The sequence below is a fragment of the Coenobita brevimanus genome, chromosome 97 (assembly GCF_032717465.1).
Source record: "Coenobita brevimanus isolate Jiangsu-jjx chromosome 97, ASM3271746v2, whole genome shotgun sequence".
Lineage (NCBI taxonomy): Eukaryota > Metazoa > Arthropoda > Malacostraca > Decapoda > Coenobitidae > Coenobita > Coenobita brevimanus.
The window spans coordinates 4,995,086-5,010,406 of record NC_137050.1 but is presented as its reverse complement, the minus strand read 5'-3'; the positions used below and the strand labels follow the sequence as shown (position 1 = coordinate 5,010,406).

Genomic DNA, 15,321 nt, shown 5'->3' with positions numbered 1-15,321 from the left:
AATGCACAGCAATCACAACAATCAACTAGCATACTTAGAGTGAACGAGGATGAAACTTCACAAAGACAGAGTTCTATATACACTGACAGTAAAGGTTAATGTAATCTATTCAATATAGTCAAGAAAGTACCTGTACTATTAACATATGAAATTTACTCACCAAAATGAGTGATAATAATCAAGCTTTCACATGAATACGAACAGGACTGGTATAGTAATAAATTTGAAGTACCTCTTTAGAGGTTATTTACACACATGCTATACAGATATAACAACCACCCCATAAGCTTCACACCATACATTATCAGTGATATCAAATTTGTACCACAAGAATGAACTCTTTTCAATATTACCTTCTTTTTCTCCACTTATTTGTCAAACTTCCCCTCCCTTCCCTACTACTAATTGTATGACTTAGATTAAAATGTACCTATAGTCCATTCCAAAGTAGAATTACACCTGGTCATGACTCACACCCTGCCACACCTATCCATACTTCTTCAGTAACTAATTTACCTATTCCTATCTGTAGAGAATTATAGGTGGCAGAGCTAGACTGAGGGAGTATAAGCAGGTGTGGAAAGGTGTGAGTCATGGCCAAGTTAAATTCTAATATGGAATGGATTATTTTTTGTACGAAAAGCTATTTACAAATATGTCAACATCTTACACTCAATGAATGCAGCTAATGCATGAAGTCAGGTGCTGGACACTGACAAAAACTGACAGGAAGAGGAAATTTTGCAACATAACAAGTTTATGAACTGACTGAACAAAGAATATATGAAAAATCAAACCAGGACGGACTAAAAAAATTCGACATAAGTTTAAAGACCCATGACACAACATGTACAATTCAATATCTGTTTCCAGGTTTCAAATTATTCTGGCTAATTGATGAAACTGAAAATTTTGTTATTCAAAACACTGGAAATGAAAGTGATGATATATGTTTGCTATACTAATCTGGATGACTACATCGAATACCTTGTACAGGCAATAAGCTGAATTATTAAGGATATACATCTCTGACCTTAACCACTTCAATTCAAAGACGAATATTATACTTCTTCTTGTTACCACCGTTCGTTTTTATTCAGTTTTAGGAGACATTTTGTAGTGAAGGAGTCAATGAAACCTAAAAAGTTTCTCCTAAACTGAATAACACTGTTTAGCAGTATTAAGAAGAAAGTAAGAAAAACATGTCACTGGAGTGAAGGGGTTAAGATCGAGGCACCCAAAATAAGCAGCTACATTTTTTTTCTTTACATACCATACTTATTCATCGTGGCAAATGTATATCAAATACTTGTAATTTTCCAAATGACACACACTCAGCAATCCTGCCTTAATATAAATCATAAATAAGAGAAACTGTCTCAAATTCTTATGTAACTAATTTATCTGATACCAAATTCCATAGCTACTGCTTATCATCAAAACAATTATAGCTAGACTATAGATTCTTTTATATGAAACATTACTGAGATTAGTAAATAAATTCTGTGAGTGAAACCTTCCAAATTTGATTCAATTATGAGTTACAGTATATCAAATCAGAATACTTGGATGGAAAACTGTTTGAGGATTTCCCCATCTCAGTGGAAAACAGCTGTATATTATTCTTTTTTTTTTCTTTTTAATACAAGATTATTGCTATCACTGTTCATAAAAACTAAGCTACAACAGCTTTTATCAGACTTATGAAAACAAGTATACTATACTGAAAAGGACAGATAAGTATTTCAAATCTCACTCAAAAAAGCATTAGATAAACTGTACTGATTGAAGACGAGAGATAAGTTTGTTCAAATCTCACTCCCAAAAGCATTAGATAAAGCCTTCATCAAAATCTTAAGGTTAATATAAACAGCTTTCTAAATTCCACTCACAAAGCATTAGATAAAGCCTTATCAAAATTTTAATATTAATATAAATGTTTTTTTCTTTTAATCTTGCAATGCATTAGTTAAAGCCTTCATCAAAATCTCAACTATAAGTTAAATAATCCAGTAAATGAATATATCCTTAAAACCTCTTAATTGCACTGCAGCTCAAGCAAACCCTATCCAAAATTCAAATAAACACTTCGTGAACCTTGTTTAGTCGCTTAGATTCCTCCTGCCGCTCTCGAGCCTCATCAATACTGGCAGGTGTCGGGACGCCCATTGGCACTGCAACCAAGTCTCGTTCAAACACCAGAATGTTCTCTGCCTCCACTGCAGTGAGAAAAAGTTAGTATTACACTCATGGCTGAACAATAAAGTAAAAATCTGTTAACTTAAACTAATGTTGCACAAATGCTGTCAAAGGAAGCCAATTATCCAAGTTATCATCATATGAAAGTTTTTATTATTATTCATAAAGTCAAAAGTTACAATTAAAAACTGAATACAGTCAAGCCTTGGTATATGTCAGTTTGGTATGAGATAAATCAACAGAATGATGAACTAAAAGTTATATTCAGCTCAATAGCGATGGTGAAATTTGCTCATACAATATTTGTGGTAGTTGAATACGACAATTTTTTCCATACACAGTACTTCCTGCACAAACCAAGTCACACATCTGAGCCAAGATGGCCACCCAGTGTTTACATACACTGCGAGTGTCTCTCTCTCTCTCTCATTCCGCTTCATGCTAGCATGGCCACTGAAACACCACTGCTATGGCTAAATAACAGCACAAGTGTGCAATGAATAGTGGAGTGTGCAACATCATGTGGAGTGATAACTTTTTCATATATGAAATACTGAAACTTGTGACTTGAAAATCATGTCTGGTAAGGATACTACTACCCCTAGTGGAAAGTATGATGCTATTAACGGTGCCAAGGGCAAGCCCCCCCTCTCTCTCTCTCTCCCTCTCTCTTTTGTAAAGGTTGTGGCTCTTGACCCCTAACATAACCCCACTGAACCCATGTTATATCAACCTCAGTCTACAATAAATTGTTAAGTGATGAGTTTCACTTGATGTAACCCCACCATATACCACAGCATGACCGTATTGTGCAGTAAACTTTCAATTATCTGCTGTCACAATATCTGGCCCAACGCAATACCCGACACTTTTGCTCAGCTGTTAAAACAGTATTCGGTGCCGAAACAGGAAGCAGTCAGAGGTACAATGCATTTTGGGGGGGTAATGTGTACTGCATCATCTGGCTGAGACACATGACCCAATCAGCCAACAGGGAGACCATGCAGCACAGCAACACAAGCCAGTCAATCACAATGCATTGTGGAGCAGCCCGCCCAATGTGCCAAGCCAACCATCGCCCTCCCCCCCATGCCTCGCTCGCTGCTCTAGTGCTGTGAAATGTACCCCAGTTCTGCGTGCTGGCTGAGCTTGTGGCTTTTGTGGCGGTCCCAACACTAGCTGAGCATGATAATGTTTATATTATGTACTGTATTACTGCACTATATGTACACTCACAAGCATTAATTTCTGCTCAGGGGTGCCCCTTTCCTACCCCTGTCTACCTAGGGAAGAGGGGAGGGGGGAATGAAATGAGCTCCATCCTCCTCTACCCCAGATCCCAAAACCCCATAACCCTGCCCAAACCCCTTCACCCATCATTCTTAACTGACAGTTACATCTCAAGGTGACCTCATACTTACCATAAAACTCTTGGTCAAAATACTGTTAAACATAAAACACAAGGAATTGTAAAAGGCATATAAGTATCAACATGCTGAGCAATAAATTAATCTATTATAATACTGAGACTGAAACAATATCATAATAAACAGCCACCCCAGGCCCCATGCAACGGGCTCGCATGCACACACATGCACACACACACACACACACACACACACACACACACACACACACACTGAAGAAAAAAGAGAAAATAGTGAGAGAAACTGTAGAAAGGAACAGATGTGTGGTAGTATTTGGAAACAGGGAAGAGGAAGAAAAGGTTAGGTTCGCAAGACTCGAGAGAGACACGAACATGGTGAGAGGAATATTAGGCAAGATTGACCCCGAAGGAGACAAGTGGGTAAAAGAAATTGAGGAAGTAAGGAGGATAGGGCCTTATAAGAAAGGGGAAACAAGACCAATGAGAGTCAAGTTTACATCAGAAAGTGTAATAAATGAGATACTTAAAGTGACCTGGAAATTAAGCAAAGAGGCGGGGATGGAAAATATTATAATAAGAAAAGATCTGAATGAAGAAGAAAGAGAAGTTTTAAAATCATTAAAGGAAGAAGTAAAGGAAAAAAATGATAAGAGGACAGAGGAAGAACGTAATACTTTTTTTGGAGAGTACTGGATATGAAAGTAAGGAAATGGTATCTAAGGAAATAGAAGTGAAGGAAACTAGGGGGGATGGTTGTGAAAGATCAGAAGTTGAGCAAGTGGTACGGACAGAGAGTAGGAGAGAAGAGGGTATTAATAATGTCAAAAATAATTTGAAGGTGATATATTCTAATGTTGATGGTTTCATATCGACAAGGATCGAAATTAATGATTTCTTGAGAGAACATGAACCTGATGTCATGTGCTTTGTAGAGACCAAATTAAGAGAAGATATTGATGTTCATTTGGGAGATGGTAAATACAAACTGTGGAGAAAAGACAGAAAAGAAAAAAAGGGAGGAGGAGTGATGATAGCAGTGAACAACAACATAAATGTAGATACTGTGGAAATGGGAGAAGGCAGGGCTGAAGTGATATATATGAAATTAGAAACTGGAGAGAATGTTAAGAGAGATATGGCGGTAGTGTATGTTCCCCCAAAGACGAGAGCATGGAAGGATGACGAATACCATGAGATGTTGTCAGATATGGCTAGCTACTTGCAAAAAATAATTGAGAAAAGCAATAATATAATTTTGGTGGGTGACTTTAATTGTAAAGAGGTGAACTGGGAGGAATGGTACTCGGGAGGCGGCGAGGATTCGTGGGGCACTATGTTATTAAATATAATAATGAATAATGTGATGACGCAGTGGGTCAAAGAAGAGACACGGTTTCGAGGTGAGGACACACCAGCAAGGTTAGATTTACTGTTCACCAAAGAACCCGATGTAATAGAATCATTGGAATATCTCTGTCCTTTGGGAAAAAGTGATCACGTGGTCATTGAGTTCCAGATGTTAATAGGAAACGTCGAGCCAAGAGACGAGCTTCATAGACAGGGAAGATACAAATTTGGCAAAGCAAATTTTACAGGATTGAGAAAATTTTTTGAAAATGCGGATTGGAGAAAATTCAGAGAAACAAGAGAGATACAGAGGAAGTGGGATATCTTTCTAGACCTCTATAATTTGGGAGTGGAAAAATTTGTACCAAGAGTAAGAGGGAAAGAAAACAGGAAAAAGGAGTGGTTTAATAGAAGGTGTATGATAGCCAAAAAAGAGAGAGATAAGGCGTGGAACAATTGGAGAAAGAGAGGTAACGACAGAACAAAGGAAGAATATAAAAGAACAAGAAACGAATACACAAGAATACGTAGGGAAGAAGAAAGGAATTTTGAAAAAGGTATAATTGACAAATGCAAGGATGAACCCAAACTGTTTTATAGATTTGTTAATGGCAAACTGAAACAAAAGGAAGGAATCACCAAGCTGAAAGTAGATGGAGAGGTCTTTAAGGATGCGGCAATGCAAGCAGAAATAATGAACAAACGTTTCCAGTCAGTTTTCACTAAAGAAAAGGAGCTTGTGGAAGGGGAGGGAGTGATTAGAAATGTTCCGGTGATGAAAGATATAAAAGTGGAGGTGCTGGAAGTGTATAAATTACTGGAAACTCAAGATGTAAGGAAAGCCCCAGGACCTGATGGAATTTCTAATTGGGTACTGAAGGAATGCAGAGAACAACTGGCGGATAAAATTCACAGCTTAATTGTATGCTCACTGGAAGAGGGGAAAGTGCCAAAAGAATGGAAGAGGGCAAATGTGGTACCAATTTACAAGGGAGGAAACAGGGAAGAACCCCTGAATTATAGACCAGTGTCTCTAACCAGCATGGTCGCAAAATTGTGTGAGAGAATCCTGAAAGACAGATGGATAAAATATCTGGAAGAGATGAATGTTTTGGCTGAATGTCAGTTTGGATTCAGAAGTGGAAGGTCATGTGTTTCAAACTTGTTGAGCTTTTACTCAAGAGCGATTGATGTGGTACAGGAGAGAGATGGTTGGGTGGATTGTGTGTACTTAGACTTAGAGAAGGCCTTTGACAAGGTACCTCATAAGAGACTAATGTGGAAACTAGAACATATAGGAGGACTAAAGGGGAAACTTCTGGAATGGATGAGAGACTTTTTGAGAGACACACAAATGAGGACAGTAATAAAGGAAAAGATGTCTGGATGGAGGGAAGTAACAAGTGGAGTCCCTCAAGGCTCAGTGTTGGCGCCAGTAATGTTCCTGATTTACGTAAATGATATGGTAGATGGAGTGAACAGTTATGCGAGTCTGTTTGCTGATGATGTAAAGATCTTGAGGAAGATAGAGGTTGAGGAGGATTGTAAAATACTGCAGGAGGATTTGGATAGGATACACAATTGGAGCCGGACGTGGGAAATGAAATTTAATGTAAAGAAATGTAAAATATTGGAAATGGGTAAAAGTACCAGGAGACCATCACTGAATTATTTTTTGGGTAATGAATTAATCACAAAAAGGAGAGAAGAGAAAGATTTGGGAGTGCTGGTCCAAGATAGTTTGTCACCAGAAAAGCACATTAACAAGATAGTTGGAGAGACTTATAAGCTCTTGACTAACATAAGAGTAGCATTTCATTATATGGATGAGGAAATGATGAAAAAATTGATAGTGGCCATGATCCGCCCCAGGTTAGAATATGCAGCGGTAGTGTGGTGCCCACACAAAAAGAAAGATATAAACAAGATTGAGAGAATACAAAGAACAGCAACCAAGATGGTCCCCAGTCTGCCAGACCTGTCATACAGAGAGAGGCTGGAAAAACTGGATTTGCCTTCGTTAGAGGCAAGGAGAAAGAGGGGAGACATGATTGCGGTGTTCAGGACCATGGTGGGAGTAGATAAAATTGACAAAGAAGATCTGTTTGTATGGGATAAGAGAGCAACAAGAGAACATGGATTAAAATTGAAAAAGTCAAGCTGCTTGAAGGATATCAAGAAATATAGCCTTCCTTACAGAAGTATAGACTTATGGAATAGCCTGGACAAAGAGATCGTCCAGTCTAAAAACTTAAACGAGTTTAAAGTTAAATTCGACTTATTGAGAAACAGCGACGGAAACCCACGAGCATAGTACATTCCGTGTATATCACAATTAGGTATATTCTTAAATATTTGGAACGACTTAGACAAAGAGGTGGTGCATGAGAAAAACATTCATGTGTGTAAAGGTAGACTTGATAAATGTGGATATGGAGACAGGACAACACGAGCATTGCTCAATTCCTGTATACTACAAATAGGTAAAACAAATAGGTATATACACATGCATGGAGAAGCACAAATACACATTGACTCATGCACATGAACTGTGTGTAGTTACATAACTGTAATATAATGGATTTGAGGTAAGCTTGTGTTGTCCCACCTCCTTTCTACAAATATTTATTATCCAATCTATATTTAAACACATGGATGCTTTCTGCTCGCACCACCTCTCCCTCTAAATCATTCCAACTGTGTATAGTTCTGTTTGGAAAACTAAATTTCTTTACATCACTGAGGCATCGATTCTTCTTCAGCATGAATTCATGTCCTCTTGTTCTTCTATCATCTTTCACAAAGAGGGCCTCTCTGACCACATGTTCTATTCCTCTTACTTCTCTATCCATTACATTCAACTCTCCTAAAAATGAAAAAGAATCACCATCTCTCAATTTCACTATGCTGTTCTTTGTTTCATTTTACTGTTAACAAATCTGTTAAACACCCTGGGTTTTTTCTTGCTTTTATTAGCAATATCCTTCTTGTATTTTTGTTTCTCCTCCCTTCTTACCATCCACTCACTCGATGTAGTGCTGTTCTCGGGTGACTGCCCATTCCTCTCTTCCTTTCTTTTTCCCTTCCTTCCTCCTTGTCTTTCTTTCCTTCATTCTTTCCTCTTCCTTCTGTCTACAAGTGACTCTACACTGAGTGATATGCCAAATGGTTTCCTGTACACCAGGAAACCATTTACTACATTGGGTGGTAATCATATAACCAGATTATGGTGCCTGATGTTTAGTGGGTAATTAACGCACTCCAGCTGGATTGATCCTGTGCAGGTTTATATCCAAGGGGTGGTTGGGGTTTACTGCCCATGTAACGCCACTCGGAGATCAGTGAGGCTGGTCACTCTCATCTTAAATGTCAGGACCAACTTCCCTAGCCCCAGGCTCCTACGTTCCTCATGGGGCAACACTGGGTTAGATGATGGTGAAGATGATAGCGATGATGATGACTTTAATTCTTTGTACTCTTTCCAAGCTCTTTCAGTATATCTTTTGCTTACTTTATCCCATGCTCTATTCCTAATTTCAAGTGCCTCCCTACAGTACATCTTTTATTAAACCAATTTTTCTTTCTGTCTTCTTTTCTTTGCAGCAACTTTACGAACATGGTTTCTGATTTCCTCCTCATATGTTTTCATAAAGATATTATATTTCTCCTGGATATTTTTCCCCCTCTCCACTTCACTCCAGTCCATATTTCCAAAACATTGTCTTCTATCTATCTATCTATCTATTGCCAGACGCCTCAATCCCGTTTGGGGTGGCCACAAACAAATTGCCTCCAAGTCGCCCTGTCCCCCGCCATTTCACTGTCCTGCCCCCCTGGGGGTAGGGGGGTTTTCAAGAATACTCCCCCAGTATCCCTGCTTGTCGTAAAAGGCGACTAAAAGAGTTGGCGGAGGGTTAGTGCCCCTCCCCGGAAAACAACTAACTAAAAAAACAAACAAGAAAACATTGTCTTATGGAGTCAAATCGCTCTCCCATAGTTATATCTATTTTGCCAATGTCTCTTCTCTTTCCCCTGTATCCCTCCCCAACTGCTCCATCTCCATAACCAGGTGATCATTCTTTCCTAGGGGACAATGATACTGTAATTTCTGTATATCAGTACAGTCTCTTGTAGAAATCAGATCCAATCTTGATGGTGTACCATATCCTCTCCCTTTATTCTTGTATTTTCTTTAACCAACTGTATTAACATATTTTCTGTTGTCCTTTATACTTCACTTTTATTTCCTCACATACCACCTCCTTACTTTCATATCCATCACTCTCCCAAAAAATGTATAACATTCTTCCTCTGTCCTCGTATCATTTTTTTCTTTTACTTGTTCCTTCAATGATTTTAAAACTTCTCTTTTTTCTTCATTCAAATCTTTTCTTATTATAATATTTTCCATCCCTGCCTCTTTGCTTAGTTTCCAGGTCACTTTAAGTATATCATTTACTACACATTCTGATGTCATTGTGTGTGTGTGTGTGTGTGTGTGTGTGTGTGTGTGTGTGTGAACAAAATAAACAGAAAGCCCAATAAACAAGGCCTGGGATGGCTGTTGTTTGTGATATTGTTTTAGTCACAACATTATAATGCAGGAACTTCTTACTGCAGCCTGCTGATGGTTATACAATGATAGATGAGGGTGCTCACCATCCACTCACTCAATGCAGTGCAGCTCTTGGGTGGCTGCCCCTTCTCCTCTTCCTTCCTTCTTTCCTGCCTTCCTCTTATGTTTTTCTTTCTTTCTTTCATCTTCCTTCTGACTATGGGTGACTCTATACTGAGTGACAAACCAAATAGTTTCCTGTGCACCAGGAAACCATTTACTACACCGGGTGGTAACCATATAACCAAACTATGGTGCCTGGTGGTTTAGTAGGCAATTAAGGCGCTCAACCAGACTGAGCTTGTGTCGGTTTACATCCAAAGACGGTTGGAGTTTACTGCTCACATAATGCCACTCAGGGATGAGTGAGGCTGGTCACTCTCAGCTTAAATGTCAGGAACTTGCCTAGCCCCAGGCTCCTATGCAGTGACGATTTTAGGGGATGGCCTGGTGTGGCCACAGTCATCCCTGAAATCTCATTGGCCACCCCAGATGTGATAGGTAGTTGGTGATGTTCATCAACACGGTAAGGTGAGCCAAATGCTGGTCATTTAACACCACTTTCTGCTTCCTGTTCATTAGCCAATTCCTAATCCATACAGTTACCTGTTCACAAATACAGTGGTCGCCGCTTAATACGAGGCACCATAGACTTCCAAATATGACTGTTCTTGCGCTGGGCACTTCTGCAAATAATCTGATGATTTTATTGTTATGGAGCGCCAGTTCTGTAGCGGGAGATCCCACATGTCACACGATAGTCCAACGATTCTATCACGTGCAATTTCTAATTTAAAAGTTTACATAACATTATTGTACAAAATTTGTTTGGAGTTAAGGTTTGTCTGGTTTGTTATATATAACCGTTTCTTTACAGTTTTCATAATTTTAAGCTGTTGTGGTCAGCATGGCACATTTAATGTTGTATTTTTAAATGTAAAAACAACAAGAACAGATGGGGGCGCTCACCATCCACTCACTCGATGTAGTGCTGCTCTCGGGTGTCTGCCCTTTCCTCTCCTCCCTCCATTCCTTCCTCCCTCTTCTGTCTTTCTTTACTTCATTCCTTCCTCGTCCTTCTGCCTACGGGTGATTTACACTCCCTCTTTTGCCTTTCTTTCCTTTATTCTTTCCTCTTCCTTCTGCCTATGGGAGGCTCTACACTTAGTGACAAGCCGAATGGTTTCCTGTACACCAGGAAACCATTTACTATGCTGGGTGATAACCGTATAACCAAGTTATGGCGCCTGGTGATTTAGTGGGTAATCACGGCGCTCCAATCAGATTGAGCTGGCGAAGGTTTAAATCCAAGGATTGGTTGGGGTTATTGCTCACGTAATGCCAATCAGGGATGAGTGAGGCTGGTCACTCTCATCTTAAATATCTGGACCAACTTACCTAGCCCAGAGCTCCTACGGTCCTCATGAGGTAACACAGGATTGGATGATGGATGTATAGATGGATGGATGAAAAACAACAACCTGGCCTTGAATACAAATACAGTATTACAATGGATTCTAACATGAGTTTTGAAAATCTTTTGTGATTCCTCTATGCACAAGCTGAAGCAACTGCAATGCACTGAACAAATTCTGATCACCTGCCATTCACTAACCCCTCACAGGCGGGCAATGCTACATAACATCTGTGCGTGACGAGACAGGTGTCATTACTTATTGTCCGTCCATTTTCTGTCCTTATTTATTGGTGAAATTGGGAGATATAGCATCCTTGTCACCTACTGTCCTGCCCTCTACCCACCCAAACCTTGAAACAATTAAACAGAATACTGTATACGTACATAAGCTGTAGTGTTATAAGTGTTCGAGTAAAATAGAAGATACATACACAAGTTTTTGAAGACAATGAACAGTGTAAAGAATGCATAAATGATAAATTTAGTGTCCAGTGGTGAAGAAAATGATGATGAATGAAGAGTCCAAAGGCCTCGTCCCAGGCACGCCTGGTAATAAGCTGCCTGACTGCACTCCTCCCTTCCTCCTCCTATAGCCAGCATAGATGTATTACCACATAACACCTCTTACCTTTGTTTTTCATCCATTTTCACTGACTTATGCATGTTCAGGCTTATTTCTTGATACTTTACTTTTCCGAAAATGTCACCCCACACAGACGTATAATTGATAAGTCACCCGCCCATAAGGGGTTAAGGTCCACTATGCCATATCCACCCCACACTAGCTTTGTGTTCAATCTTGGCCACCCCAGTCAAAATGTCCTGGATACGCCACTGCTCCTCATGGGACAACAAAGGATTTGATGATGTACAGTATGTATGCATGTACAGTCCAGTACATGTCCTAGTGCTTTATGTTTGTGTAATAGTAGTGTGACCATGAGTTTTAAACATGTCAGCTTGAGAAGTACCTGCCAATTAAGAATGACAGGTGGGGGTGGGCAGCGGTATGCAGGAGGGTTGGAAGCTGAAGCAGAGGTGGGTGGAACTCGTTTCATCCACCCCCCCCTCCCCTCTTCCCTCGGTATACAGGGGTAGGAAGGTGGCACCCCCGGGTAGAAATTATTGCTCATAAGTGTACTGAATCAACACTGTGTTGTATTTTAAGCTTGATTTTAATTGCTCATGGGTAATATTGTAGGAAAGTTTATAGCATTAAGAGTCGAGAAGGATAGAAGAACAATATCCGGCTTGACAATGAATGTTTAGTCAACAGGAAGCACTATGAAATATCTTGAGTTTTGCTTTACTCAAGGTAGAGGTTGGTTGAATAACGCCGGATAACTGAGAGTTTACTGTATTTCATATTTTCCTTAACAAAGCAACATTGCACATTCATGGTAACTTGGTAAAACACAAACAACATATGGTACGTCTACTACCAATTATACTGTATTGTACAACTTGTTGAATCTTCAGATTTATTACAACACAAAATGCAATAGTGTAGGCTATGTCTTAAGCTACCAAGAGTGCTATATTTTCCTAGGTATTTAAGCTTTGCACAGTATTCAGTGATAGGTGCATGTTGATACTACACTCTTTTTACTTTAACTTAGCCTGAAATTGCTGTTACATCATCTTAAATGTTGAGTTCTAACAACAGTTAAAAAAAAAAAAAAAAAAATGCAGGTCACAAAGAAGTGCTATGGAAAGAATACACAGCTGTAGCATTATCTTTTTCTGCCTCTGAGTTGCATCCCACCAGCTATAAAATGAAAATCTGGGCCAATTTATGGTGAAGAACTATACTTTCCTTTAGTAATGACCTACACCCTGGTCTATATTTTCTAATAATCATTATAGCTAGCATTTTTGAAAAAACATTAAGGCCTTCAGTACAACGACACATACTAATTGCCATGGGTTGGTCTATGACATATCCAATAACACCTACTTGCTGTCAACTCTGTTATACTTGACACTACTCCACAATGTCAGATTTGTTGCTAGAGCTTACCAAATAGCGATCAGGTGTCTTAACCCGTGGATTGTGAGCCACAGCTCAGGCTGGGTTGCGTTGCATTGCGAGCCACAGCTCAGGCTGTGCTGGCCATGCATCACCGTTAACTAGTTGACCCCTAAGCAAACTTGCACATGGCGCTACACAAAGACGGAGAGAGAGAGATTTTTTTTTCTTTTCACTAGATGATGCCCTGGATGTTTATCTTCAAGTTTATAATACACAAAAACTTTTTTTTTTTTCCACTACTCCCCTGCACATCTTACGTATGGCCCTATGCAAAGACGGAGGGAGAGAGATTATTTTTTTTCACCAGAAGATGCCCTGGATGCTTATCTTCAAGTTAAAAAAAAAAAAAAAAAAAAAAAAAAAATATCTTAATTTTCTGTGCATCATGGGGTGGGATAAAAAAAAAAAATGTAACTGTGCAATCCACGGGTTAAAAAGCTCACCTAAACTCCTCCCATATTAATCTCATTAGCTAGTCCTCTTAGAGGGGTGCAATCTCTATGTAATATACACCAATTATTTATTCATCTATTTATTGTATTTTCCTCCTTTTCCTCTTACCCTATCATTGCTTTAGTTCGATGAAGAAACTGGACCCACACTACAGCCTCCTCTCCTTTGTCCCTTTCCCCTCTTTTCTCCCTTCCTCCATCCTGCCCAATACCCTGCTCCCCTCCTCCCTTCCCTATCTTATGATGTGGCATGTGTTAGGAGTGTAATGCTGTAAGGTAGTCAGGGCTGGGCACTTTCACAACCGCTTCTGCGAATGTCACAACTGCGGAAGTGTGAGTTTGTTTGCGGATTTGTGTTTGTGACAAATTTTACGCAAATTTGTGGTTCCGTATTTGTGGAAGTTCCTCTGCAAACACAAACCTGCTCACAAACCAGCCTGACCTCTGAGAACTTTGAGAGGTTTGTTTTTATGAAGGGCAATATGGACCTTCTCAAGATGAAGTTGACTCAGTTATTGGAGGATTCTGACTGTGACTGGGGAGGGAGGACTATGGAGGTTAGAGCCAAGGAACAGAGGTGGACTGGTGTGTCAACTCGTCAAGTGTGAGCTGTGAAGTGTAATAATTTAATTCATTTATCTACAACAGTGAATGACTTACCCTTGTTCAGCAGTAAAAACAATCTAGTATATAACAAAATTTAAAATACAGTATATATTTTAGTTTCACCACATATATAATTTTTTATATTCCATTCCGTCCTACAGACAATATCCAAACCTCATAAAGTCACCTAGTTTCCAAACCTCATAAAGTCACCTAGTGTTAGTCAGGATAGAGTAAGTAAAGATAAAATTGTTGTGGATGAGTAACCTGAGATGATTTTCAACCCCTTGATTACCAAAAATATCATCCTAAACTCAGCAAATTCCTCTAATGCTATCCAGAATAAAATGAGACTGGTGCTGTAGTACTGAAAGGGATACAAATGTTTTGCATTTGCATCTGCAGAACTGCAAATTTCAAGAAGTTTGCGGATTTGAAGTTGCGGAAGGTAATGGTTTGAGTCTGTGGATTTGCGGTTGCAGATGTGGTGAGATCTATGCAGTAAGGGAAGAGAATATTCACAGGCTCAAACATACATAAATGGCAATGATTAGGTGGATGTGCAGTGCATCCCTGATTGTAAGGCCTGGGGGGGCTGGGTTTATGATGGCAGAGTTGAGAGGTAGGATGGGACTGGACTGCATTGATACTGTGATGAGGAGAAGTAGATTGAAGTGGTTTGGGCATGTGGACAGGATGGTGGATGATGGGTGCAGAAATTGAGAAGTGTTAATAATGGGGGTGGGGCTGTGAGGGGTAGACCCAGAAAGACCTGGGACAAGGTCATTAAGTGTGACCTCAGGATCAGAGAGGCTGCCACAGATCGAGCAGCATGGACAGCTGCCATTAGGTAACCAAGGCCGATGCATGCAAGCACATTGGAGCCTTCAAAAACAAAATGAAACAAAGCAAAAGTAAATTTTCCTTTGCAGTGCCCAGTTCTGATGGTAGTGAGACCTGGGCAGTAAAAGAAAAGGATATTCACAGGTTCAAATGTACAGAAACGACAATGATTAGGTGCATGTGCAGTGCATCCTTGAATGTAAGGCTTGGGGGGCTAGGTTTACAATGGAAGAGTTAAGGGAAAATATGGGACTGGAGTGGACTGGTGTTGTGATGAGGAGAGGTAGACTAAGACGGTCTGCGCACATGGACAGGACGGAGAATGACAACTGGGTGCAGAAAGTGAACTTTGCTAGGGGGTAGAGTTGTGAAAGGCAAACTGGAAAAGACCTGGGATGAGGTCACAGAGTGTTGTCTCAGGGA

General features: G+C 39.7%; 1 protein-coding gene across 5 annotated transcripts in view; it reads right to left on the bottom strand.

Annotated features, from left to right (window-relative positions):
• The window catches only part of LOC145413738 (plasminogen receptor (KT)), a 72,414-nt gene that overhangs the window by 33,945 nt on the left and 23,148 nt on the right, over positions 1-15,321 (bottom strand). For all 5 annotated transcript variants that reach the window (XR_013899765.1, XR_013899764.1, XR_013899766.1 and 2 more), the window contains exon 5: positions 2,098-2,219. Coding sequence is in view for 1 of the 5 variants with exons in the window: in XM_080283397.1 (XP_080139523.1) it covers positions 2,098-2,219 (122 nt within the window). In the remaining 4 variants the exon portion in view is untranslated. The remainder of the gene's footprint in view (positions 1-2,097; positions 2,220-15,321) is intronic.